The sequence below is a fragment of the Aquarana catesbeiana genome, linkage group LG02, assembly GCF_042186555.1.
Source record: "Aquarana catesbeiana isolate 2022-GZ linkage group LG02, ASM4218655v1, whole genome shotgun sequence".
NCBI classification, from domain to species: domain Eukaryota; kingdom Metazoa; phylum Chordata; class Amphibia; order Anura; family Ranidae; genus Aquarana; species Aquarana catesbeiana.
This window is the reverse complement of record NC_133325.1, coordinates 404535048-404562892: the sequence shown is the minus strand read 5'-3', so window position 1 is coordinate 404562892 and position 27845 is coordinate 404535048. Positions and strand designations below refer to the sequence as shown.

Below are 27845 nucleotides of genomic sequence, written 5' to 3'. Positions count from 1 at the left end.
TTCCACACCCTTACCGCTCTTACAGTAAAGAACCCTCTACGCAGTTTAAGGTTAAACCTCTTTTCTTCTAATTTTAGTGAATGGCTGCGTGTCTTATTAAATTCCCTCGCGCTGAAAAGTTTTATCCCTATTGTGGGGTCACCAGTACGGTATTTGTACATTGAAATCATATCCCCTCTCAAGCGTCTCCTTTCCAGAGAAAACAAGTTGAATGCTCGTAATCTTTAATAAAATATACACTAAAGCGGCCGAAGCAACAAAGTGTAAATCCAAAATGGTGGGACTTTAAATGAAGCTCATGGTGACAAAAAAGAACAAAATTTTGGATACACTTTGTTGCTTCGGCCGCTTTAGTGTATATTTTATTACAGATGACACGGATGGAGGCACATGGTTTTACCCAGCCATATTAACCTCATTTAAAGTCCCAATTTTCCCAATCCCCCCTTTCTATTTATTTGCTCGTAATCTTTCCTCATAACTAATGTCCTCCAGTCCCTTTATTAGTTTTGTTGCCCTTCTCTGGACTCTCTCCATTTCCAGCACATCCTTCCTGAGAACCGGTGCCCAGAACTGGATAGCATACTCCAGGTGCGGCCAGACCAGAGTCTTGCAGAGTGGGAGAATTATTGTTTTATCTCTGGAGTTAATCCCCTTTTTAATGCATGCCAATATTCTGTTTACTTTGTCCTAATAAATAGCACTGTCCCACTGCAGTTGGCATGCATTTACGAAGTGGCTAGGTTAGTGACAGGAACCCGCTGGTGAGGGACAGTGTGTCTAAAGCAGGGAAAGGTTCCAGCGGGGAAGAGGAGCAGGGACCTCACACCCTATTCTGCCAACCCGTTGGGTCGGTGATCGAAACTACCTTCTGCATCCCGGGCACTCTTGCTGCCACTCTGTCTCTTAGCCACCTTCATCATATCCTATCCGGTATTGTAGGCTTGCTCTTGTATCTTCTACCGCATAGAGACTGTGCTGTAACAATCCTACTGGGAGGAACCGTGATATTTAGGCTGCTTGAGATCGTGCTGCTTGTACCAAGTATCAATTGTTTTTTTAACTTTGTTGAAATACAACTTTCTTCTGATACAACCTGCCCAATGTCTTGGCCTCTGTGTCCAGTTATTCCACATTGGGTAACAACTAGCTAGCCCCACCCACAACAGGATATACTCCACATGGCAGTCAGCATGGAAGGTGATGCAGGGGCCACCTTTGGCACAGTTGGGAGCAGCTTTAGCTCTGATTCCTATATTTGAGGGTCTAATATCTCACTAATGGAGTGGGAAGAGTGCTGTACGTCTTTAGTTTAGAGCAAATCCTGTCTAGAAGGCCTATTTGGGGAAAAATGTGACCCTGAATAAGTTAAGACAACAAGAGGGGGAGCCTCTCACATCGCTGTCGCCCTCCAGAAGTTATGGAAACGGTTGAAAGAAGAAAGCCCTACAGGGGTGATATAGGCGCTCCAGTCAAGCTGTTATGGGACCAATTCATGGAAGGGGTGAGCGTTGGCCCTGTCCGGCGGGCCCTGCAGGAACGAGTGAGGTCTCAGCCCTCCCTCACTTTCAGTGATGTGATGGTGGAAGTGGTGGCCCAAGAACAGGAGGATGAGAAAGCCACTATTGTAATGACAAAGAAAAGCGAGCTAATATACTTTACAGAGGAGGCTTTAATCCTTAAGCCGTTGATGACCCTGCAAACAGCCATACAGGAGCTGACCAAAAATATGGCATCCATGCCTCAGGAAATTACTACAGTCAAGCAGGAGTTGGTCCAATTCTCTAAGGACTGGAGATGCTGGCAGTGTGGGCACTACCGGCCAGGGCCGCTGATATAAATCATGGGGCCCCGAACAGCCTACCTGATGGGGCCCACTTCAGCCTGGCCCCTCCCCAGACCCTGCCTTGAAAATTATTTTTTTTCCCCACAAATAGAGCTTTCTTTTGGTGGTATTTGATCACCTCTGTGTTTTTTACTTTTTGCTATAAACAAAATAAGACCAACAATTTTGAAAAAAAAAACAATATTTTTTACTTTCTGCTATAAAAAAGTAAAAAATCTAATTTCTTAATCCCAATAAGCGTATATTGATTGGTGTGACTAAGCATCTGTTTGTGATGTGAAACGCGTTAGGTGTTTTTCCCTGTTTTCTATGCTTCAGATATGACTGTTTTTGGATTTTAATCTTTCAATAAAGATGCCTTCAGCGGTGTGCGGCCGTCCAGGATTTTCCCTTCCTTCCTAATTTGAGCAGAGCCAACACCTGCAAGATTGTATAGGGCGGGTGTCTTCAACAGGTCTGGAGCCTTTGAGTTGCAATTTCTCTTCCACATTAAATATGCAGGCAGGCGGCCGTCTGGGACTTGAGCCAAGCCACAAGAACGATATGCGGACCTGACTGGGAGATGTGGCTGCCCTGAGAATAAGGGTACCTCTCGTCAACTGTTAAACTAGAGGTTCCTGGGACGGAGGGACGATCACCGTAAACTTCACATCAATGTCCTACAGGGCAAGAATCCTTGTTTGCCCTGAGTCCTCTGGTCACTGCCCTAGTGAATGATCAGCTGGTCTCTTGCCTTATAGACACTGGGTTTGAAGTTACCATCATGGAGTATGATTTCTATGTGCAGCAGTTTGGGACCTGGGACCAGCAGGACCTGTCATGGCTGTCTCTGAAAACAGCCAACAACTTGCCCATTGTGGTGGAAGGTGTCATCTGGGTGATGGTTAAGGTGTTTGACCAAGTGGTGGAGCAATGGCCGTGGTCACAGTTACCACAGTTCTGTGGTTTCCCTGGTACCCATTATCCTGAGCATGAATTTTCTGAAAGACAGGAGGTCAAGAAGTTCCGTGGGCAAAAACGAGGGTGTGGCTTGCAATCCGTATGGCTCAATGTGATCAAGGCCTACGTCAGAGAAGGTAGACAGACAAAACGAGAGGGTGTCATCCATACACCGCTTAGGCAAAAGCTACCGACGGCCACCCATCAAGAAGTTATCTGGTCATTACCTATTGGAGCCCACAGGAAGCTCCAAGGGGCTACTGTTATGATAGGATCTTGTGGAATCCTCAAGGTTTCAGGAGAATGGTTAACAGCCAAAATCCTGTCCAAAGTCCATTGGGGTAGGGTGCTGGTCCAGCTAGTTAACCTGGGAACCAACCCCTATTCCCCTACCAAACTGCATTGTCATAGTGGACCTCTATGTGGTACCCAGGCATTGCATTGCGGAGTCCCAAACAGTGGTCAAACCTATCTGTGCTCCTTTGCAAGCCACTATGTCCTCTCTGCACGTTGATCAATACCAACAGTTGTTAGACCAATTGGCCATTTCCTTCCAGGAATATCTGCTGTCCCAAGAGGGTCTCCTCCATCAGCTGCTGGAAAAGCACTTGTAAGTGCTGAAGACTATGGATGTACTGAAGGTATAGGTCATTCCATACACAAAGGGAGTACCCGTGATAAGTTAAAAAGAATTTGTGAATAAAGAAACCGTTGGTTATTAGTAACAACTCTGTCACTGGTTGCTAGGTTGCTGTCAACTACACAACATTACTGGTTGCTAGGATGCTGTCGGCTACACAGCTGACAACGTACTAGCAATCAGTGATGCTATGTAGCTGACAGCCTCCCAGTAACCAGTGATGCTGTGCAGCCCTGGAGCTGAACATGCACTAAGGATGGAGTTATGCACACTCTGGTCTTAGTGCTGCCTCCCTCCATCCCCACCATGCCTCCATGTGAAAAACGTATTTCCTGTTTTAGAGGAATGACATGATTGTACAGGTTTTCTGCGACACTCTGGAGGAAGCGTACAGGAAAAAAAAAGAAAAAAAAAATGTGGACAATTAGGCAAATGTCATCATATAATTGATTAAAAGAGGAAAAAAGGCCCTAGACACAGCAGACATGGTTGCCAAGCCAAGCCAAGGCGGACCCCCAGAGACCTGACTCAAAGGCAAGAGATCATAAACCGGGACATATGAAGGAGTCACAGAAAGCAACGGTGGTTCTAAACCCTCACCACTCCAAAAAACAAGGTTAAATGCAAATGTTTTGCGTTTGGATACACTTTAAATACTCCCACATAGAATGAACATCATATGCTCTGATTGATTGATTTGTTCAATATTTCCTTCATGTGTCATAGCCATAGTTACACCACACCCGAAGGTGATTTTATATTTAAATACCACATAGCGTCTCGCTTTGGGATTAATTAGACCACACAACACTGCTGAATCAGCTTCCACTAAAAGTAAATGGTGATGTACTCTGGGAGATCTGTCTGATACACTACATTGTTTTGACAAGATATGCAGGGAATCATTCTGTCTGTCTGAACATTTCATTCAGTGAGAGTGTATCTGGAGGCTGTGTGGTTGGTTTGGATTAATCTAACCTTCAGGGATCTATTGATTTAGGACATCTACCTATTGACCATTGAAGTATGTTGAAGTGACTTCCCACCACACATACCACTATGTCAGCATTTTCTAATCCTCCATTTTCTAATCCTCTGAACAGCAGCAGCAGGCTAAGAGAGGGAGGGCAGTTCTAGGAGTCAATCGATGTGTAATATAAAGTACTTGTGTGCTGACAGGGAACATGCTGACAGGAGAAGAGAGCAGAATGCCAGTGGGATGGACTGCAAATGCTCAATTGCTGTCCAGTCACAGCATGAGGTAAAGGAGATGACCTAGCTTTATTTCATATCTGCAGTAGAAAAAAGTCAGGTCATCAGACTGGCTGTCCTGTCTAGCAAAGCTGTGGAAATCTCTGGACTGCATAATCACAAATGTAAACCTTTTGGCAGGTGAAACAGCTCTTTGTCTGGGGTTTTATATTAGCATCTGATTATTTCTGGCACTGTGAACTTTAAGATTGGATTTTTTTTTAAATCAGCCACACATTCCAGGTGGATGAGGGAATCTACCCTGTTGTGCTATTGTTTTTATCAGTGGGATTCCTCTGCTGACAGAATACACTTGTAGGCATGTTGAACTGTGTTTAGGTATAGTGAATCAGCGACTGGCCAAGGCTGGGCAAAGGATTGAATGTTACAAGCTCAGTTCCCAGGATTTTGGTCCTAGCCAGCCCACCTGTGCTATAAAAAGTCTTAGGTCCGGGGGTTCTCCAGGTCCAGTGGGTTCTAGACTCCCTGTGAACAGAATCGTATGATGCTGCTAAGGACACCTGGGTTTTCGGAAGTCATTCAGCCACAGACAATGCCATTATGGAGTCTCGCCTCATGGAGGGTTTCCTGAGCCACTACACTATTCTAGTTGTAGTTAGGGGAAGGACGTTGTTCATATTGAACTGTTACAGCATGTCACACTTACTCAGTAAAGTTACATTAACCGTTATGAGCCTGGTCTGAAGTTATTCAAAGGGGTGCATGTGGGTTCCGGCGTATCAAAAAAAACAGGGTCTGTACAGTGGCGGCTGGTGCTCAATATTTTGAGGGAGCGGCAAACCAATCCAAACCCCCCCCCCAAGAGAGATGATTGGGAAGGTGGCGATCACCAACCCCTCCCCCGCAAGAGAGACGGACGTGAAGGCAGTGATCAGAGGCGTCCTTACCTTAGGAGGCAGGTGACAAGGATCTGGGGTAGGGCTGCTGCTCCTCGCTCTGGAGCTGTTGCTTAGGGTCCTGAGACCCGATTGATCGGAAGTCTTAAGACTCCAGGCCAAGCCAGTCTCAGGACCCACTTTCTGATTGGCCAGGAAGAGAAGAGAATCGGCAAGACAATAGCGAATGTTAATTCGCTATTGTCACACAACTGGGTGGGCTCAGGGCACAGTGCTCTACGCCCTGAGGCCACCCTTTTTTAAGCCAATTAGAGCCTCAGGCTCTAATCATGTGCTTAAAAAAAAAACCCAATTGAAATCCATGTGTCCGGCGCCCTGCATGTAGATTAGGGGCCAGGTGCATGGATTAGGGGGGCAGCGTCCCTGTGCCCCTTATGGACGGGCCGCCACTGAGTCTGTAATTGCACTTTGCAGTATGAAATAACACCACTACAGAAGGGCTAATGCGGCAAGATAAAAAGAGCAGTGTAGCTGTTAAGAGTAGCTAAACACAAGTTAAAGACACAAAGCAACTAGTCATTAAGTGTGGTACCTGGTATAGGTGACAGGTCCTCTGGTAGCAAGGAGGTCAGAAATCTGGCTCCTTCCTCCCGAGAGGTTGGTTTCCAGCATCAACTGGGTCCGAATCTAAATCACAGAGATCTATGGCCTGGTTACAAGATACAGGAAGGAAGAAACTAAGTGACGGTATGCATAAGGTCCATGCTATATGCTCGCCGGGACCCCATTTTGGGAGTGAGGCAACAGAGGTACACTGGACTGGTGGAGTGGGCGCAGGCCCAGCATGTCCCTCCTGATGCAACATCTACCAAGTTACAGTGTGTACTGACATGGGACAATTCACTTTTCAGGGGAGCTCATCTCTAAGTCGGGAAACTGCCCTAATGTTAGATTCTTCACATGACCGCAGTCTCAGCCTGGTCCCAGGCATTGATGAGCAAGCTCCGCATGAAATGCATCCCCTCCACATGCACGGGCGCAGATGCCCCCGCCCACACACTGATCAAACAAAAATATACACAGTGCCACCAGTGACGGCCCGGCCATGTGGGGCTCAGGGGCGCCGCCCCTCTAATCCATTTGCCCGCCCCCTAATCTACATGTGTGGCATCGGATGCATTGATTTCAATTTTTTTTTTTAGAAGCACATAATTAGAGCCTGAAGCTCTGATTGGCTTCAAAAAAGGGTGTGCTTGGGGCGCAGAGCACTACGCCCCAAGCCCACCCACTTGTGTTACAATAGCGAATTGATATTCACTATTGTCTTCCTGATTCTCCTTCCAGCCAATCCGGCCTGATTGGCCGATAGGAGAAGCGCTCATTTTGGAGGGGAATCGGTAGAGGAGGAGAAGACGCAGGGGAAGGCGCCATGAAGCTGGGGAGGAGGAGACGCCGGGTGAAGCCACCACCTGGAGGAAGCACTTCCCGCGACCTAGATGGGGTAAGTGCGGGGCTGGTGACCAACCGAGGGACTGAAGAGGGGGGGGTGCGGGTGATCCATCCGACCAACCCAGGGGTGGGGGGATGATGCCGCTGATCCGATTGACCGGGGAAGGGTGGTTTTGGGATATTGTTTGCCCCCCCCCCCCCCCCCCAAAAAAATATAGCACCAGCTGCCAAGAGGAGTCGACCATTGGACAGGATTGGCCGTAGACAGTTCAAAATTCAGCCAGTCTCTGCAAAACTGGTTGAAAATTTCGATCCATTTATGGCCAGCTTAATAGTTTAGACCGAAAAAAAAAATTATAAACAATATATGATTGCAGCACTTGCCACAGCTACAGTAAGGGAAAAAAGTATTTGATCCCCTGCTGATTTTTTACGTTTGCCCACTGACAAAGAAATGATCAGACTATAATTTTAATGGCAGGTTTATTTTAACAGTGAGAGACAGAATGACAACAAAAAAAAAAATCCAGAAAACGCATTTCAAAAAAGTTATAAACTGATTTGCATTTTAATGAGTGAAAAAAGTATTTGACCCCTTTGCAAAACATGACTTAGTACTTGGTGGAAAAACCCTTGTTGGCAATCACACAGAGGTCAGACGTTTCTTGTAGTTGGCCACCAGGTTTGCACACATCTCAGGAGGGATTTTGTCCCACTCCTCTTTGCGGATGCTCTCCAAGTCATTAAGGTTTCGAGGTTGACATTTGGTAACTCGAACCTTCTGCTTCCTCCACATATTTTCTATGGGATCAAGGTCTGGAGACTGGCTAGGCCACTGCAGGACCTTAAAGTGCTTCTTCTTGAGCCACTGCTTTGTTGCCTTGGCCGTGTGTTTTGGGTCATTGTCATGCTGGAATACCCATCCATGACCCATTTTCAATGCCCTGGCTGAGGGAAGGAGGTTCTCACCCAAGATTTGACGGTACATGGCCCCATCCATTGTCCCTTTTGATGCAATGAAGTTGTCCCATCCCCTTAGCAGAAAAACCTCCCCAGAGCATAATGTTTCCACTTTCATGTTTGACGGTGGGGATGGTGTTCTTGGGGTCATAGGTCACGGCGAGTTGAGTTGATACCAAAGAGCTCGATTTTGGTCTCATCTGCCCACAACACTTTCACCCAGTTTCCTCTGAATCATTCAGATGTTCATTAGCAAACTTCAGACGGCTTGTACATATGCTTTCTTGAGCAGGGGGACCTTGCGGGCGCTACAGGATTTCAGTCCTTCAAGGCATATTGTGTTACCAATTGTTTTCTTGGTGACTATGGTCCCAGCTGCCTTGAGATCATTGACAAGATTCTCCCATGTAGTTCTGGGCTGATTCCTCACCGTTCTCACTATCATTGACAATCCACCAGGTGAGATCTTGCATAGAGACCCAGACCGAGGGAGGTTGACAGTTATTTTGTTTTTCTTCCATTTGTGGCTAATCGCACCAACTGTTGTCACCCTCTCACCAAGCTGCTTGGCGATGGTTTTGTAGCCTATTCCAGCCTTGTGTAGGTCTAATCTTGTCCCTGACATCCTTGGACAGCTCTTTGGTCTTGGCCATGGTGGAGAGATTGGAATCTGATTGATTGATTGCTTCTGTGGACAGGTGTCTTTTATACAGGTAACAAGCTGAGTAACAAGAGAGTGCTCCTAATCTCAGCTGAACAACAAGAGAGTGCTCCTAATCTCAGCTTGTTACCTGTATTAAAGACACCTGGGAACCAGAAATCTTGCTGATTGATAAGGGATCAAATACTTTTTTCACTCATTAAAATGCAAATCAATTTATAAAACTTTTTTGAAATGCGTTTTTCTGAATATTTTTGTTGTTATTCTGTCTCTCACTGTTAAAATAAACCTACTGTCATGGTTATGCAGTAATCTTTCTCTGTCAGCTTACCCTCTCCTCATGTGTTCAGACTAAGAGGCCAGCCACTCACACCTCTCTGGTTTTATAACCTCTCCTCTAAGCATGGCCCCACCCCAGGCCCTATCAGGGAACCCTATATTGACCTGTGCACTGCAAGCTAGCAGTGCTGATCAACCATTGTGTGTTAGCCATGGTGTGTACTTGCTGTGTTTCCTATGTCTGATTCCAGTTACCAACTTTGGCCTGTTCTCGAATTTCCCTGTCTGCTTGTGACCCTGACCTTTGGCGAGTCCCGACTATCCCTGTTTGCCTGTGACCCTGAACCTCGGCGTGAACTCTGTTGTCCTTGTCTGCTTGTGGCCCCGACCTTGGCTTATTCCCTTACTATCCCTGTCCTACTGTTGCCTACTGTGGGTGTGAGCTGGGGGACCCTGGGGGTCGCGACCTAGAGCCAGTTGCAGCCCAGTCCATCCTCACCACTAGAGGCTCTGGTGAACACCTGCTGGCTCTTAGACACCGCGCCCCAGGGAATCTTACGTTTTAACCCCGGTGGGATCCGTGTTGGCGTTCCAGCAGCCCTGCCTTCCTTACTACCTTGACTCCCATCCGCAGTAGTCAGCCGTAGGGTCCACTAATTTGCGGTGCACTCCTGATCCCAACGGTATGCATCTGTCACCTAGCCTCAAGGTGACCTGACAGTTTGATCAGCCATGGACCCGGCTGATGTGCCGCTACCCGCAGATGATCCGTTGCAGGGCTTAGTTCGCAGACTTGAGACCCAGGAATCGCATCAGACCCAAGTAATGCGATTCCTTCAGGATTTGGCATCCCATTTTGAACAGGTTCAGGCCTCATTAGGACCCCCGGTTCAACAGCCTCAACCGCTATCTGCTGCTGCACCTATCGCACCAGTCGCAGCCACACATTCATTACAACTGCCAGCTCCGGCCCGTTTCACTCCAAGGCTTGCAGGGGGTTCCTTAGCCAATGCACAATTCATTTTGAACTTCAGCCCCAAAACTTCCTGTCCGATCAGGCGAAAGTAGCCTATATTATATCCCTTCTGTCCAGCGAGGCACTAGCTTGGGCTGCCCCTCTGTGGGAACTGAATGATCCAGTGGTTTCTAGCCTGTCTGATTTCTTGAAACTTTTTCGTAATATCTTCAAGGAACCGGGTCGTGTCTCCTCAGCAGCTAGCACTCTTTTATGTCTCTGTCAAGAGCTCGCTTCTGTGGGACAGTATGCTCTTCAGTTCCGTATCCTCACAGCTGAATTGAGCTGGAATAATGAGGCCCTAGTTGCAACCTTTTTACATGGCCTCTCTGATAGAGTGAAGGATTAATTAGCAGGAAGATCCCTTTCTGCTGATATTGGACGGTGTCATCACCTTGTGTAACCAGATCGATATTCACTTTTAGGAGAGGGCCCTGGAAAAAAGATACCAGCACTCCCCGTTCCTTAGGCAGCCTGAGCTCCCACTCCCTTCTCTTTGATCCGAGGAGCACCCCCTGTCCGCTGAGGAACCTACGCAGCTGGGCTGGACCAAGTTGTCTCCTGAAGAACGCGCTAGGTGCAGAACTCTGGGCCTGTGCCTCTATTGTGGGGCCAAAGGTCATTTTCGTGACACTTGTTCTCTTCGTCCGGAAAAACGATCGGGGCTAATACATCTGGAAGGTGGAGTATTAGACCCTGAAATATCACCTTCACCTTTTCGTCTTCTTCTTTCTGTGTTCCTTCATGTCAGCTTCCTCTTGTTCGGTCTCGGCACATCTGGATTCCAGAGCCGCTGGCAATTTTATGGATTGGGAAACTGCATCTTCCATGAGACTTACCCTTTTGCCCCTTTCAACGCCATTGGTGGTCTTGGCGATTGATGGCACTGTTCAACCACCAGGAGTGGATATCCTTCCTTGTCCTACCTAAGGCTTCATCTCCTATCATATTAGGTCTACCTCGGTTTCGGTCTCTGAGGATAATCTTAAGTACGAGGTTAGTCAAGTTCTGGATTCCCGGCACCATAGAGGCATTCTTCAGTACCTCGTACATTGGGAAGGGTTTGGTCCTGAGGAGCGGTCTTGGATCACTGCATCTGAGATCTTTGTGCCTCGTCTGTTGAGGAGGTTTCATCTGGATTTTCCCTTTAAGCCAGGGCCCAGGTGGGGGAGGCCTCATAAGAGGGGGGGTACTGTCATGGTTATGCAGTAATCTTTCTCTGTCAGCTTACCTTCTCCTTATGTGTTCAGACTAAGAGGCCAGCCATGCACACCTGGCTGGTTTTATAACCTCTCCTGTAAGCATGGCCCCACCCCAGGCCCTATCAGAGAACCCTATATTAACCTGTGCACTGCAAGCCAGCAGTGCTGATCAACCATTGTGTTTTAGCCATTGTGTGTACTTGCTGTGTTTCCTACGTCTGACTCCAGTTACCGACTTTGGTGTGTTCTCGACTTTCCCTGTCTGCCTGTGACCCTGAACCTTGGCGTGAACTCTGTTGTTCTTGTCTGCTTGTGGCCCCAACCTTTTCTTATTCCCTTACTATCCCTATCCTCCTGTTGCCTACTGTGGGTGTGAGCTGGGGGACCCTGGGGGTCACGACCTGGAGCCAGTTGCAGCCCAGTCCATCCTCACCACTAGAGGCTCTGGTGAACACCTGCTGGCTCTTAGACTCCGCGCCCCAGGGAATCTTATGCTCTAACCCCGGTGGGATCCGTGTTGGCGTTCCAGCAGCCCTGCCTTCCTTACCACCCTGACTCCCATCCGCAGCAGTCAGCCGTAGGGTCCACTACCTTGCGGTGCACTCCTGATCCCAACGGTGTGCATCTGTCACCTAGCCTCAAGGTGACCTGACATCTAACATTAAAATTATAGACTGATCATTTCTTTGTCACTAGGCAAACGTATAAAATCAGCAGGGGATCATATAATTTTTTCCCTAACTGTAAATACATATATGCAGAGGCGTAACTAGAATCTTCAGGGCCCCGTTGCAAGAAACCATGAAGGGCCCCCACTAGGGGCTTTACTTGGTCTACAAAAGATCTCGGACTAGAGCCCATAGCAGCTAAGTAAGGAAAGTCATACGCTTTGGCGGGCATACACATGTATATAATATATATGTGTGTGTGTGTGTATATATATATATATCTACATCAGGGTCCCCAGAGAGCCCCCCCTTACATCAGGGTCCCCAGAGAGCCTCGCTCCTTACATCAGGGTCCCCAGGGATTCCCCCTTACATCAGGGTTCCCAGGGAGCCCCTCCTTACATCAGGGTCCCCAGAGAGCCTCCCCTTACATCAGGGTCCTTAGAGAGCCTCCCCCTATATTATGGTCTCCAGAGATCCTCCCCTTACATCAGGGTCCCCAGAGAACCTCCCCTTACATCAGGGTCCCCAGAGAGCCTCCCCTTACATCAGGGTCCCCAGAGAGCCCCCCCTTACATCAGGGTCCCCAGAGAGCCCCCCCTACATCAGGGTCCCAAGAGAGCCTCCCTACTTATATTAGGGTCCCCAGAGCCCCCCTCATTACATCAGGGTCCCCAGAGAGCTCCCCTTAACATCAAGGTCCCCAGAGAGCCCCTCCTTACATCAGGGTCCCCAGAGAGCCTCCCCCTACATTAGGGTCCCTAGAAAGCTTACCCTTACATAAGGTTCCCCAGAGAGCCTCCCCCTACATTAGGGTCCCCAGAGAGGCTCCCCTTACATCAGGGTCCCCAGAGAGGCTCCCCTTACATCAGGGTCCCCAGAGAGGCTCCCCTTACATCAGGGTCCCCAGAGAGGCTCCCCTTACATCAGGGTCCCCAGAGAGGCTCCCCTTACATCAGGGTCCCCAGAGAGGCTCCCATTACATCAGGGTCCCCAGAGAGGCTCCCTTTACATCAGGGTCCCCAGAGAGCCTTCCCTTACATCAGGGTCCCCAGAGAGCCTCCCCTTACATCAGGGTCCCCAGAGAGCTTTCCCTTACATCAGGGTCCCCAGAGAGCCTCCCCCTACATCAGGGTCACCAGAGATCCTCCTCTTACATCAGGGTCCCCAGAGAGCCTCCCCTTACATCAGGGTCCCCAGAGAGCCTCCCCTTACATCAGGGTCCCCAGAGAGCCTCCCCTTACATCAGGGTCCCCAGAGAGCCTCCCCTTACATCAGGGTCCCCAGAGAGCCTCCCCTTACATCAGGGTCCCCAGAGAGCCTCCCCTTACATCAGGGTCCCCAGAGAGCCTCCCCTTACATCAGGGTCCCCAGAGAGCCCCCCCCCCTTACATCAGGGTCCTTAGAGAGCCTCCCCTTACATCATGGTCCTTAGAGAGCCTCCCCCTATATTAGGGTCCCCAGAGAGCCTCCCTCCTTACATCAGGGTCCCCAGGGATCCCCCCGCCTTACATCAGGTACCCAGAGAGCCCCTATTACATCAGGGTTCCCAGAGAGCCCCCCTACATTAGGGTCCCCAGAGAGCCCCCCTTACATCGGGGTCTCCAGAGAGTCCCCTCCTTATGTCAGGGTCCCCAGAGACCCCTTTCCTTACATCAGGGTCCCCAGAGAGCCCCTCCATACATCAGGGTCCCCAGAGAGCCCCTCCATACATCAGGGTCCCCAGAGAGCCCCTCCTTACATCAGGGTCCCCAGAGAGCCCCTCCTTACATCAGGGTCCTCAGAGAGCCCCTCCTTACACCAGGGTCCCCAGAGAGCCTCCCCCATACATTGGGGACCCCAGAGAGCCTCCCCCATACATCAGGGTCCCCAGAGAGCCCCTCCTTACATCAGGGACCCCAGAGGGCCCCTTCCTTACATTAATGTCCCCAGAAAGCCCCCCCCACATCAGGGTCTCCAGACAGCTGACCCCCCCCCCCTTCTTCAAGAGGTTCCCCATGTACCTGGCTGATGGAGGTGGGAGGCGGCGATCGGCAGCTCTATGGTGCCCACTGGCAGGGAATCTCCATGAGGCTTGTAGTTCTTCTCCCGAGTGTATACAGTGGAGAGGGGAGGGGCCTCTGACCCAGGCATGTATCAGCAGCAGTGTACAAGCAGAGCAACTCACTGAAAGTGAAACTGATACCTGCCCGGGTCAGGGGCCCCTCCCCTCTTCTCTCCACTGTATACACTGACACTCGGGAAGAGAGAACTACACGCTCCAGGGAGATCCCACCGCCCACAGGCACAATAGAGCTGCCGATCGCTGCCTCCCACCTCCCCCACTGCATTCTAAACGGCCAGCCAGAGGTGCAGGGGGAGATGCCGGGTCTTGGGGCCCCCCCGAACAGCGGCAGAATGGCAGGGCCCAGTCACAAATGCGACTGCAGCGACCCCTATAGTTCTGCCACTGCATATATGGGTATTGCTTACTAGCAAAAGTTTTTTTTAATTCAGAGCAGCCAATCCAGATATCTGTGCAAAACTGCACATCCAGGTCCTCAACCTACACTGTAGCATCAGCACAGCACAAGCAGGCTGAGCGGAGCTACAGAGAGAACTCGTTGCAGTCCCTATAGCTACAGAGGTCAGTATGGGCAGGGCCAGTGCTAAAACGAGCCAAACTAGGCAGCCGCCTAGGGCGCCCTGCTGCTTAGGGCGCCCGGCCACTGGTGTTCCTACTCTCTTCTCTCTGCAGCAAGCAACTAAGTCTCAGCATCAGTAGGCAGCCGCCACTCCGTTCGCACATAGTGTCAGAGGCGCAGCAGCGGCAGAGGACTGTGTCTGTGTCCCGACTCCCAAACGAATGACAGCAAGCAAACATTCATTGATGGGTACTGGTAGGCTGCATTGATGGGCCCTAATAGGCTGCATTTTATGGGCATTGGTGAGGCTGCATTTGGGCACTGGTGAGGCTGCATTTGATGGGCGCTGGTGAGGCTGCAATTGATGGGCGCTGGTAGACTGCATTTGATGGGGGCTTCATTGAAAAGTTGGGGTATACATGGGCAGGGCAAAGAGGCAAAGGGGGTGGAGTCAGAGGTGGAGGCCTTTTAATACTCTTAAAACTGCTCTCACCCCCCCCTTTTAACATCTACAGTATCTAACAAAAGTGAGTACACCCTCACATTTTTGTAAATATTTTATTATATCATTTCATGTGACAACACTGAAGAAATGACACTTTGCTACAATGTAAAGTAGTGAGTGTACAGCTTGTATAACAGTGTAAATTTGCTGTCCCCTCAAAAATAACTCAACACACAGCCATTAATGTCTAAACCACTGGCAACAAAAGTGAGTACACCCCTAAATGAAAATGTCCAAATTGGGCCCAAAGTGTCAATATTTTGTGCGGCCACCATTATTTTCCAGCACTGCTTTAACCCTCTTGGGCATGAAGTTCACCAGAGCTTCACAGGTTGCCACTGGAGTCCTCTTCCACTCCTCCATGACGACATTACAGGGCTGGTTGATGTTGGAGACCTTGCGCTCCTCCACCTTCCGTTTGAGGATGCCCCACAGATGCTCAATAGGGTTTAGGTCTGGAGACATGCTTAGCCAGTCCATCACCTTTACCCTCAGCTTCTTTAGCAAGGCAGTGGTCGTCTTGGAGGTATGTTTGAGAGCGTTATCATGTTGAAATACTGCCCTGCGGCCCAGTCTCCGAAGGGAGGGGATCATGCTTTGCTTCTGTATGTCACAGTACATTTTGGCATTCATGGTTCCCTCAATGAACTGTAGCTCCCCAGTGCCGGCACCACTCATGCAGCCCCAGATCATGACGCTCCCACCACCATGCTTGACTGTAGGCAAGACACACTTGTCTTTGTAGTCCTCACCTGGTTGCGGCCACACACGCTTGACACCATCTGAACCAAATAAGTTTATCTTGGTTTTGGGACATGGTTCCAGTAATCCATGTCCTTAGTCTGCTTGTCTTCAGCAAACTGTTTCTTTCTTGTGCATCATCCTTAGAAGAGGCTTCCTTGTGGGACAACAGCCATGCAGACCAATTTGAAACAGTGTGCGGCGTATGGTCTGAGCACCGACAGGCAGACCCCCTACCCCTTCAACCTTTGCAGCAATGCCAGCAGCACTCATACATCTATTTCCCAAAGACAACCTCTGGATATGACGCTGAGCATGTGCACTCAACTTCTTTGGTCGACCATGGCAAGGCCTGTACTGAGTGGAACCTGTCCTGTTAAAGCGCTGTATGGTCTTGGCCACCATGCTGCAGCTCAGTTTCAGGGTCTTGGCAATATTCTCATAGCCTAGGCTATCTTTATGTAGAGCAACAATTCTTTTTTTTCAGATCCTCAGAGAGTTCTTTGCCATGAGGTGCCATGTTGAACTTCCAGGTGACTAGTATGAGAAAGTGAGAGTGATAACATCAAATTCAACACACTTGCTCCCCATTCACCCCTTGAGACCTTGTAACGCTAACGAGTCATGGGAGTTTAAATGGTTAATTGGGCCCGTTTTCACTTAGGGGTGTACTCACTTTTGTTGCCAGTGGTTTAGACATTAATGGCTGTGTGTTGAGTTATTTTGAGGGGACAGCAAATTTACACTGTTATACAAGCTGTACACTCACTACTTTACATTGTAGCAAAGTGTCATTTCTTCAGTGTTGTCACATGAAAAGATATAATAAAATATTTACAAAAATGTGAGGGGAGTACTCACTTTTGTGAGATACTGTATACTAACTAACTATCTTGTGGAAGAAAGATACATATACACACCCATTTTCAGGCTTCTCCAGTTTGGACACATGATCTCCCCTGTGTCAACCAGCATTGGCTACAGGGAAGAGGAGAGACCGTTCAAATAACACCTGGAATCCCTAAACGGTAACATCATCCATAGGCTTACTATGGGCCAACCATTATCAGTGCTCCCTCGTCTCCCCTGAAGCTCTTGCTAGCTTATAGAGAAGAGCAGATCACGTGACCAGACTGGGGCAGCCTAAGAATAGGTATACAGATCTTTCTTCCACAGAGTAGTTAGTATAGGTGTTAGAAAGTGGGTGGAAGCAGTTTTAAGATTAGTTAATATAACCCCAAATTCCACTTTAAAGTTATTTTAGTGCTTGTTGGGAAAATACTTTAACCACTTGCTGACTGCGCTGTAGCCATCATTCAGCTATAGTGTGGTTGTCCAGCTCTGGGAGGGCGTCTAATTACGTCCTCCCATAACCCCCCCGTGTGCCCTCGGGGTGTGCATCGGTGCACTCAGTAATTGCAGTGTCCTTCGTACGGCTGATCACAGATCCAAGTAAAGGGCCAGTCACAGCGGCCCTTTACCATATGATAGGCTGTGTCCAATCATAGCTCACCACATGTAAACAAATGCCGGTTATGGTCATTTCCTTTCCTCAGCTCTTTTACTGTCTAAGGAAAGGAAAGCTGATGACCGGCGATGTGTGACAGGGGACATTTAAATGGATAATCATGGCACTGATCATCAGTACCAATCAGTGTCCATCAGTGCAGCATATCAGTGTTCATAAGTGCAGCATATCAGTGCCACCTCATCAGTGCAGCTTATCAGTGCAGCTCATCAGTTGCATGACCGCACAATTGTCATTAAAAATGCAACAGCACTGAAAGCTGAAAATTGACCTGGGCAGGAGTGGGGTGGAAGTGCCCAGTGGGAAAATGGTTATAAATTAATATCTATCTATTACTTGAAAGTACACCCATCTTAAAAAAAAAACCAATATGACACTGGTGTCCTTCTTCTAAAAATATCAGTGCCCTGAATGTGATCAGCTTCACACACAGCTCAGGGCTCACAACAATCATGAAGCAAATGAATGTCACAGAAAAGTCAGGATCCGCATGACAGCCAGGTAATTGCCATTCTTAGAAAGATAGTTCTTCTTTGGCAGGCTAAATTTCGTGTGACAGGTTTCCTTTGAAGGATAAAGAGTCAATTTGGCAAAATGATGTATGAATCATCAGCTGATATAGGTTCAGTATACAGTATGTGTGCATGGTGGGACTAGTTAGTGGTAAAGAGTATATTCTAAAGGTACAGGGTTGCAATGAAATTCAACTTTAAAGCAAACAGATTGTAATTATTAACAATCTGTTCTGTTCAAGGCCATGAATGTTAACTAATGGGATATTTGTTCAACTGCCATCTGCACGGGGATAGGTTTCCTAAGAGAATGCTTTACATCCCTAGATATTACAAATAGTAGCAATATGGATCGATGACATTTAATGACCTAGTTATCGGGTTTTATACATTGGAAACGCACATACAATTTATTCCTGAACATATACAGTATATACACAGAATTGGGAATTGATGCTGCCCAAGGTACTGTAAATAAATATAATCTGAATCTATTAGCTTGTAAGATCCAATGAACTATCAATCTTCTGGTCTCCTGTTATATTCAGGCTGTTATTAATATATGTATATATATTGCTTCTGCATATCCTACTGTAAAGTGGTATTGAATATAAATAAATAATAACAAACGGTATGCAACTACACAACTACAACAAGCTCATCCCCTTTTGTTACAGCACTTCACTAATGTTTTAATGGGAAAAATGAGTCGAACGAAAAACTAAATGGAAAGAGTAAACAAAGAGTACAGTAATGGTAAAGGGTTTACGCTGCCCTGAGAATAATTTCGCCACAGGCGCGTGTTAAGTTTAATGCGCGATAAGTACTACCAGACACATAAACACTCTTTCATTGTAGTAGGTACATCAAGCAGACATTTTGCCTCATTCAGCTGGACAAAACCTCTCTAGCAATAGATTTGCAGCAAGAATATGCACATCACAGCCTTTATTAAAAAAAAAAAAAAACTACCAAACTTCAATCAGAAATTGGTTTCATAACTAGTTCCAAGAAAACAGCCAGAAATCATTTTTTCAGACCTATGCCTCATGGTGGATGGTGTAGAACAGCATTGTTACTACTGTTTGTGTTAATTTACTAAATACATGCCTTACTGCAGCATACCTCCAAGCCACATTTTCATATGGTATGATATTGTCAGGGCAACTTTTTTTGTACTTCTTTAGCTTTTTATGAGCTTTTGAATTTAATTCAATTTTAATTTAATTTATTAATTTTAATATATGTAAACTGCGGTTACCGATAGCACAGAACCATAATCTTTCACTGGGCTAACATTGACAAAGTGAAATTCGATTGGTTGGTGTAAGGTTACCTTACTATGAACATCATAAATGCTTTTTCCACCAAACTACCCAAAACACTGTAAATATCTGCTCATTTTTCAGTATTACGGCCAGGGCTGGATTTACCGTTAAGCTCAGCAGACATGTGTCTATAGGTGGCCAAAGAAAAAAGGCAGCTTTTCCCTGTATAATTAATAATCGCCATACATTTCAATCCCCTTCATCAGCATAAGTAAAAATATTAATCTCTTATACGATTATGTACACATTATCATAATATCCTAAACTGAGTAGGGAAAAAGTTAAAATAAGTAAATGTATGCATTTATAATTAGAATATATAGGAAGTAAGCAAAATTAGGCTTAGGCTTGGTTTTCAATCAGTAACGTTTTAGGGCCCATTCACATTTAGGCTAGGTTCACACATGTATGGTGCGAATTTCCCCTCAGTTTTCACTGCGAATTTCCAAAGCAGCTGTTCAGCTGTGATTTCGAGGCAGTTCAGATGCAAATTGTTGGAGCTGGTGGCCACCAGCGTCTTTAGCATTAGCTAAAGGATTGTTGCTGCTTCCGTAACAACAGACGACTCATCAGCTGTCAGTGGGGTTCCTCGTTGACAGCTGAATGTAAAAAAAAAACATTGCCAGCAATAAAAAAATTGTGAAAAAAACGGTGTGGAGGTCCCCCCCAATCCATACCATGCCCTTTCGGTTCTGGTACAGATTTTTAAGGGAAAATGCTAAAATTGTAAAAAAAAAACACATGGGGTCCCCCCCAATCCATCATACCAAACCCTTAGATCTGATGTGGATTTTGAGGGGAACCCCACACCAAATTTTTTTTTAAATGGCGTGGGGACACCCCTACAAAATCCATATCAGACCCTTTTCCAAGCATGCAGCCTGGCAGGCCAAGAAAGGGGGGGACGAGCGAGTGCACCCCCCTAAACCATACCAGACCACATGCCCTCAACATGTAGGGGTGCTTTGAGGCAGTGGGGGGCCCCCACCAGAACACACTGGTCAGCACTCTCAGCAAATAGCTCACACAGAGTTTAGCAGTCGGGCATGCCCCTGGTCAGTACTTCAACCAACATCCCTAATCAGGGAAGGCAGATTAGTACAGTTAAATGAGAAGTATGGCCAAAGCTTTTTTGCCTATACATCTCCTGTAGGTCACCGGAGTGCAGTTTGTTCTGCATTCCTGTGACCTGTTTTCAGCCAACAGCGGGCTAAAGCCCACTGTCAGCTGATAACACGGAGCCTGTCCAGACTCTAAAGAGATCACGACCAAATGGTCAGGATCCACGCATATGCTTGGACCAGCAAGTGGGTCAGCCTCTCGGCGAACCACCGCCTAACCCAGCACCTCCTGTCAACTCCACAGTCCAGCGCACCAGTGAGCGCTGGAAGGGCAGAGCAGAGAGCTGGTGACTGACAGGGGAGAACTAAGTGATCAGCGTTGTTTGATCACTCAGTTCTCACTGCAGATGAGAAGAGATTTTTTTGGGGGGGGGAGGGGCAGCAAACAATGCACCCACATTGTTACTCGCAGCCACCCCCCTGTCGGTCGATTGGTCAGCCTTGCACTTAGCCCATCAAGCGGGCAGCGCTTCCTTCTGGGCGGCGGTTTCTCATGCGTCTCCTCACGGCGGCTGTGCATCTCCTCCCTCCTTCTCCTAGGCAGCCAATAGGATCGCCTGTCCCTTTAGCCAATCAGGTGACGGGTCTCAGGACCTGCTTCCTGATTGGCCGGGAGGAGAATTAGTGTGACAATAGCGAATATTCATTCGCTATTGTCACACAACTGGGTGGGCTCAGGGCGCAGTGCTCTGTGCCCCAAGCCCACCCTTTTTTTAAGCCTATTAGAGCCTCTGGCTCTAATCACATGCTTAACAAAAAAAAAAATTGGAATCCATGCGTCCGGCGCCCCTCATGTGAATTAGGGGGCCGGACGCATGGACAGGGGGGGCGCTCCTAATAGACAGGCCGCCATTGCCTCCCCCTGTCATACCCTTCACTCCTGCACATACTGCCTGTTGTCATACCCACCACACTCCTATCCTGCATATACTGCCCACTGTCACGCACTTTTCTGCTGCACCCCTGTCATACCTTCCATAGTACTCTCCTGCATGCATTGCCCTCTAAGACACTTCTTTATCATTGTTTTTTATATGCCTAACCTTTCCCCATTCTAAAATTGGCACATTTTTGCCGTTAATTAAAATACCATATTCTTTACTTGGTATGCTGCCTGACTGTATAAAACAAGTAAAATAGGCAGGGCTGCAACTGGGCTTAAAGTGGAACTTCAGTCATTTTGTCATCTTTCCATCTGATAAATCTTCTGCCCTTGTTGGATAGTTAAGCATTTCTTTTCTGCCAGTAAATACCTTATACAGCCCACTTCCTGTTTCTTGTCTGGTAAAGAGCCCAGGCTTATGAGATCATGTACAGCTCTCTCTTTCACTCTCCTGAGAGTTTGCCAGGAAGGAAGGAAGGAAGGGGGGGGTGAGTCATAAGAGGGCCAATGAGAGCTGCAGAGCTGGAGGTGTGGCTCTGTGTGTCTGTGTAAATCCAGGAAGTGAACAGGCAGCAGCTTCAGCTGCCCACAGTTAAAATGGTTGCAGCCAGACTCAGTGGAGGGAGATTCAGCATATTTGGCAAGTACAGAAACACAGTATATATAAAATAATATGCAAAGCGGTTGGAGGGAAGCTTCAGTATGGCAAAGATGTTTTTATTACAAATTATGTGAGCAGACTGCAGTTTCTTTTTAAATGCACTTTAAACACAACACATACTGCAAATAGGGCATATTTATAAAGTAGTTTTACTGCCCCTTATTATAAATGGGGCCTTAGGTTCCTGTACAGTGTACGCATTTAGATGACAGTCTCTTGATTTTTTCATTTAAAAAATAGTCTGGGCAATGATGCAATGTAGAGAGCACTTTCAGACAACACAGGTTGGCGGTCATAAGTATGCAACCTGATTGTGCAATCTCTGTACAATTTCTTTTAGATATAACAAAACTATGTAATATGAGGGAAAAATCTAAACAATCCATTCATTTAATATCAAATCAGGCAGGCTCATACACTACATGATTGGTGGTAAATCTAAAGGAGATTGCACAAACACATTATATAGTATAAGGTCAGCCATAGCTTTAGCAAACCTTTTCCAATCCGTACTATAGACCTCCTCCTAAACTGGCACTGAACAAGACGAGTGTCACTCTGTCTGTACCAGGGAGATGACCTGCCCAGCACAGATCCCTGACGGTCAGAATGATCCAGTCAGCACATTTTAACAGTTTGCCTTGTCTATGCTCTGCAGTGTTTCTCAACTCCAGTCCTCAAGGCGCCCCAGCAGGTCATGTTTTCAGGCTCTCCATTATTTTGCACAGATGATTTGATCAGTTTCACTGCCTTAGTAATTACCACAGCTGTTCATCTGAGGGAAATCCTGAAAACATGACCTGTTGGGGCGCCTTGAGGACTGGAGTTGAGAAACACACTGATTTATAGAGTATTGTCAGATTTTTTTAGAGAGCAAGGAATAATGAGAAATCTATAGGAAGGCCGATACCCTCTCGACCTCTCACCCTTATTAACCCCTTCACATACATGTGATGCTTCTGCACGGGCACCAATAACCACCAAGCCAAAGGCAAATCCTGGGCTTGTTAATGTTAAAGCGCAACATCTGATTAGGGGTAAAGCAGATAGAGTAAAATAAATAAATAAAACACGACGCAGTATACGTGTTACAGTGAAATTATCATAAGTATGTGTGTGGGAGTGTAACCTGACATATTTATATCACATTCCTCTCTTCATTCTATCTCATTAAATCAGCATTAATAGATGATGATGTCACTATTAATAAAAGGGCAACTTACTGGGTCCACACATGGCTTTTGTTGGTGTTTTCTCACAGTTTCCTCTTGGAATCCATGTCGCTTGTTTCTAAATTTCTCTCGGCAGAATCCACCATGGGCGGCTCCAAATTCCAACCAGTCGGACTGGTTTGTAGGCTCCACCTGGAATCTGGCTTCTCAGCACAGCAGGATGTCTCTGTGCTATCAGTAGTAGTGACAATACGACCATTACAATTTTAATGAAATAGGCCAATGGGGAGCAAAAAGCACTCTTCCATGAAATGGGACATTGCAAGTACTTACAAAGCAAAAACATTTGTCCTCATTATAGCCTCATTCACATGGGTTATTAGGAATAGGCATTTAGGGCACGTTTTCACCACTGCCCGAATGCCTAGCAAACGCAGCCCACAAAGTATAAATGGACAGCGGACAGGGCTGTTCACATTTGAAAAACCGTGTAGCGTTTGCGTTGCAGTGTGCGGCAAACGCAACACTAAATGGAGTGTCTGGGAGGCATTGAAGCTTGTTAACTGCTTTTATTTAAGTGTGTGGTAATCCACTGTAAATGTGCCTGTAGATTTTATGTTGTATGCACAGCATGTTTTACAAGCATTTATGAAATATCAGTGAGGTAAAAAAAAAATGCTTGAGGAATATAATATCCTAGAATACACTGGAGATCATAGATTGTGTAAAAAGTCACCTCGTTACTTATTTACTAATTATTATATTTTTTATTATTTTTTATTTACTAGTAATACCATACCCTAATTAACCGATTCAGCTCTGGAAGATTTACCCCCCTTCATGACCAGGCCATTTTTTGCCATACGGCACTGTGTTACTTTGACAATTTTTCAATTCTGCGACACTGTACCCAAATAAAATTGATGCCCTTTTTTTCCCCAAAAATAGAGCTTTCTTTTGGTGGTATTTGATCACCTCTGGTTTTAATTTTTTGAGCTATAAAAAAAAAAAGACCTACAATTTTGAAAAAAAAATACAATATTTTTTACTTTCTGCTATAAAACACATCCAATAAAAAAATGTAAAAAATCAAATTTCTTCATCAATTTAGGCCAATATGTATCCTGCTACATGTTTTTGGTAAAAAAAAAAAAAAAAATCAGAATAAGCGCATATTGATTGGTTTGCGCAAAAGTTATAGCGTCTACAAACTATGGGATATTTTTATGGAATTTTTATTTATTTATTTTTCTTTACTAGTAATGGCGACAATCAGCGACTTATAGCGGGACTGCGACATTGCAGCGGACAAATCAGACACTAAATGACACTTTTGATACTTTTTTGTGGACCAATACAGTGATCAGTGCTCAAAAATATGCACGATCACTGTACTGACACTGGCAGGGAAGGGGTTAACATCAGGGGTGATCAAAGGGTTAAATGTGTTCCTAGGGAGTGCTTTGTAACTGTGTGGGGGGTGCTTTAACTGTGGGAAAACAGAGATCCGTGTTCCTGTGTAGCAGAAACATAGGTTCTCTGCCTTTCCCTACTAACAGGACGGTGATCTGCCTTGTTTACATAGGCAGACTGCCGTTCTGCCTCTGTCGGGAACGATCGGTGGGTCCTGGCAGACATGGGGTCCGCCGGACTCACTGATTGGCTTCTGCTGTGTCCAACCACAGCGGGAGCGGGTTGCTGCCAGCGCGCATGAACGCTTTAGACCCCAAAGTGCAAAATCACGTACCTGTATGTGATTTTGCTCAGAGGAGCCACCGCCCCGCAGTACATGTACATGGGGCAGTCAGCAAGAGGTTAATTACTATATAATTTATGTACATATACATTTATATAAACAATATAATTTATATAAATTAATTACTATATAATTAATATTATTTATTTAATTACATTATTGTAACAGAATTCATTTTGCAAAATCTAGCCTAGGACTAGGCCTCCAAAGTTAACCTGATTATAGACGAACCATGTATGAGCAGGCTGAATGTACCCAAGTTGATTGATCGATCAACTTGGGTACTACCAGCCTACCGGATTTTACACGCCATTATTGATAGCAGGTGTTATAGCCACTAGCAATAATCACTGTGTTCTTCAGGCGGGGACGGCTCTGTGGGAGGGATTCCCACCTCAACACTGACAACCCAGTGAGCAGGGTATCTTCATTTTACAGAAACCAGCACCATCAGAATCCACCCACCGCAATACAAATCTTGTTTGACACGCAGAGCGTACGCCCTGGCGTGTTCAAACATTCTGGTAAGCCTCCTCTACTCATGGTGGTGGTTTGATCACAGTCACTAATTTCTTCCATGGATTCACACGTTTTCTGATCAGAACTTTCTGATGTCAGACTACACTATTTCACTTTCATAGACTTGGATCTTAAATAACTGGAATCTGTTTGTTATGTGATATCATTATCAATAATTTCATATGTACCATTTATACATGGACACCACTCTATATATTTATTTACTGTGTTAGTTTGTAATAATTTTATTCATATTATTGATGGTTTTGGGTTTTCAACCCACTTCTTTACAGCGCTACACTTTTATTTACTTTTATTTATGTGAGGATCTGGAGCAGTCTCCCATGATGAGTGAGGACTCGACAACGGACTCGCTCCAGCAACCATCACTGCGGAATGCTGATCTCCTCCTCCTGCTTCAAGACCATGCTGCAGGCAGAACTCTCGGCAGCGACAACCAAACTGGCCTCCCACCTCACTAAGGAAATCAGGGAGCATGGCCCCCGCACCAATGACCTGGAGGACAAGATGGATTATTTTAATTTCATCACTTTAAAGGATCACTAAAGTTTTTTTTTTTTTTAAATAACAAACATGTTATACTTACCTCCACTGTGCAACTCGTTTTGCACAGAGTGGCCCCGAACCTGGTCTTCTGGGGTCCCTCGGCGGCTGTCTCGGCACCCTCCCGTAAGGACTCAACACTTTCATGCGAGCTCCCTCGCATGGTGTTGAGTGCTTGCGGCGCGCTCCCGTGATACAGTCGGCGGCCATAGCCGCTCACTGTATCACTCAGCCCCGCCCCCCGGCACGCCGTGTCATTGGATGTGATTGACAGCAGTGCAAGCCAATGGCTGCGCTGCTGTCAATCCATCCACTGTAACCAATCAACGGCCAGGCTGAGCGGCGAAGAGGATGTCGGGGGCGAGCGCGGGACTTTCGAGGGGTCAGGTAAGTAAAACGGGGGGGAGGGCTGGGGGGGTGGTATTGTCAGATGTTTTTTCACCTTAATGCATAGAATGCATTAAGGTGAAAAAACGTTTACCTTTACAACCCCTTTAAGGGAGATGTGATATATTTTTTGATGTTCAAAAAAAGCAAAGGAATATTTGTTTAGCTGGTAAAGCCCAAGGGCTTAATTGACTTATTGATAATGTCAGAAGTTTGGAAAGTTAACGTGGTATTAAACCTAAAAACAAAAAATATCAAATTGCAGCTAACCAAATCTTAGATGTGGTGGCTCCAATAGTTTTCCTTTTAGGCTCCAGCTGTTGCGAAACTACAAGTCCCATGACGCATTGCAAGGCTGACAGTTACAAGCATGACCCCCCCAGGCAGAGGCATGATAAGACTTGTAGTTCTGCAAAACAGCTGGAGGGCCGCCAGTTTGACAGCCCTGAGTTAGAGGCTTTAGACAAAACATTTACCACCCACAGGGGTGCTTACAATGATGAAATGGGCTCTAACTTGGAAACTCTCCAACATAGAGTAAGTCTGCACTTTACAGAGGAGCCTTGGTGAAATATAAATTTGCAAATGGATGCAATCAAAACCTCTGTTTTTAGCGTAAAATTGTTAAACAGGGTCAATTTGTTTTTATTGCAGGCTTGCTGGTAAGTGTGCTGAGAAATTGTTTCTGTACTGTGCTTTTATTCATTTACGTAAAAACCTTTATCCTCAATGGGAAAAAACGTTTGCTGTGTTGTGCAGCCCTTAATCACAACTAATTACACCATTCAACTTGTAAAGAAATATTTAACAAATTGACATATGTTAAAGGAGAAGTCCAGTCTGAGCTCGTTTGGCTGGGCTTCTCCCATGGATGACAGGAGTGCAATTACTTTTGCACTCCTGTGACCCGTTTTCAGCAGAGAGTGGACTGAAGTCTGCTCTGCTGACGTCACAGAAATCAGTCCAGGCACCACGTCATCACGACAATGAAGTCTGGATCCGCCAGTTGCCTGGACTGATGCCTGTTTCAGCCGATCAGCGAGCCGCTGAGAGCCTGAGACAGCCGCTCCCTGTCCCTCCACAGCTCTGCGCTCCAGTGAGCATGGAGGAGCAGAGCAGGAGAGATGCTGATTTACAGTCAGCAGCTCTCTGCTCAGGGAGCCGAGAGAACCGAGCCATCGGTAATGTTCGGTGGCTCGGTTCTCAGTGAAGAGGCAGCGGCAACAGATGCAGGTCCGATGCTGCATCTGTTCCCGCCGCCTCTTCACTGATGCTGCATCCACCTAGGTAAGTATAATGGGCAAATAAAAAAAAAATAAAAAAATACTTCTCTTTTAATATTCAAACTGCCATAAATCAACAGTGATGTGACCAGGGGCAGCCCATACATTAAATAGCGCACGGGCACCGTCCCCTCTCTCCAGCCACCCCCCTATATGCATAATGGATAGATTCATGCAAAGCATGAATGGCTGCCACTGCCACCCCCTAATCAGGCGTCCGGCCCCTTTTCGGCCACCAGGCGCCTGAATTACAGCGGTGGGGGTGTTTTTTTGAAGCACCTGATGAGAGCCATAGGCACTAAAAGATGGACTTGGAGCTAAAGCATTGCGCTCACAGCATTGTGCTCGCAGTCCACCCAGATGTGCTAGGAGGCAAATTAATATTTGTTTCTCTAACACTGAACCGCCTCTCCGCCAATCAGGAAGCGCGGGTCTGTTACCCATTTCCAGATTGGCTGAAAGGTCAGGTGCTCCCATTGGAGGAGAGTGGAGAT

The 27845-nt window shown here is 46.6% G+C and overlaps 1 protein-coding gene across 1 annotated transcript in view; it reads right to left on the bottom strand.

The window, feature by feature from the left end:
- Positions 1 to 23045, bottom strand: part of TMEM54 (transmembrane protein 54) — a 55517-nt gene extending 32472 nt beyond the window's left edge. Inside the window, exon 1 of the mRNA XM_073615341.1 lies at positions 22894 to 23045. Within this exon, the coding sequence (XP_073471442.1) occupies positions 22894 to 22906 (13 nt within the window). The 5' untranslated portion in view covers positions 22907 to 23045. The remainder of the gene's footprint in view (positions 1 to 22893) is intronic.
- Between the last annotated feature and the right edge of the window lie 4800 nt (positions 23046 to 27845).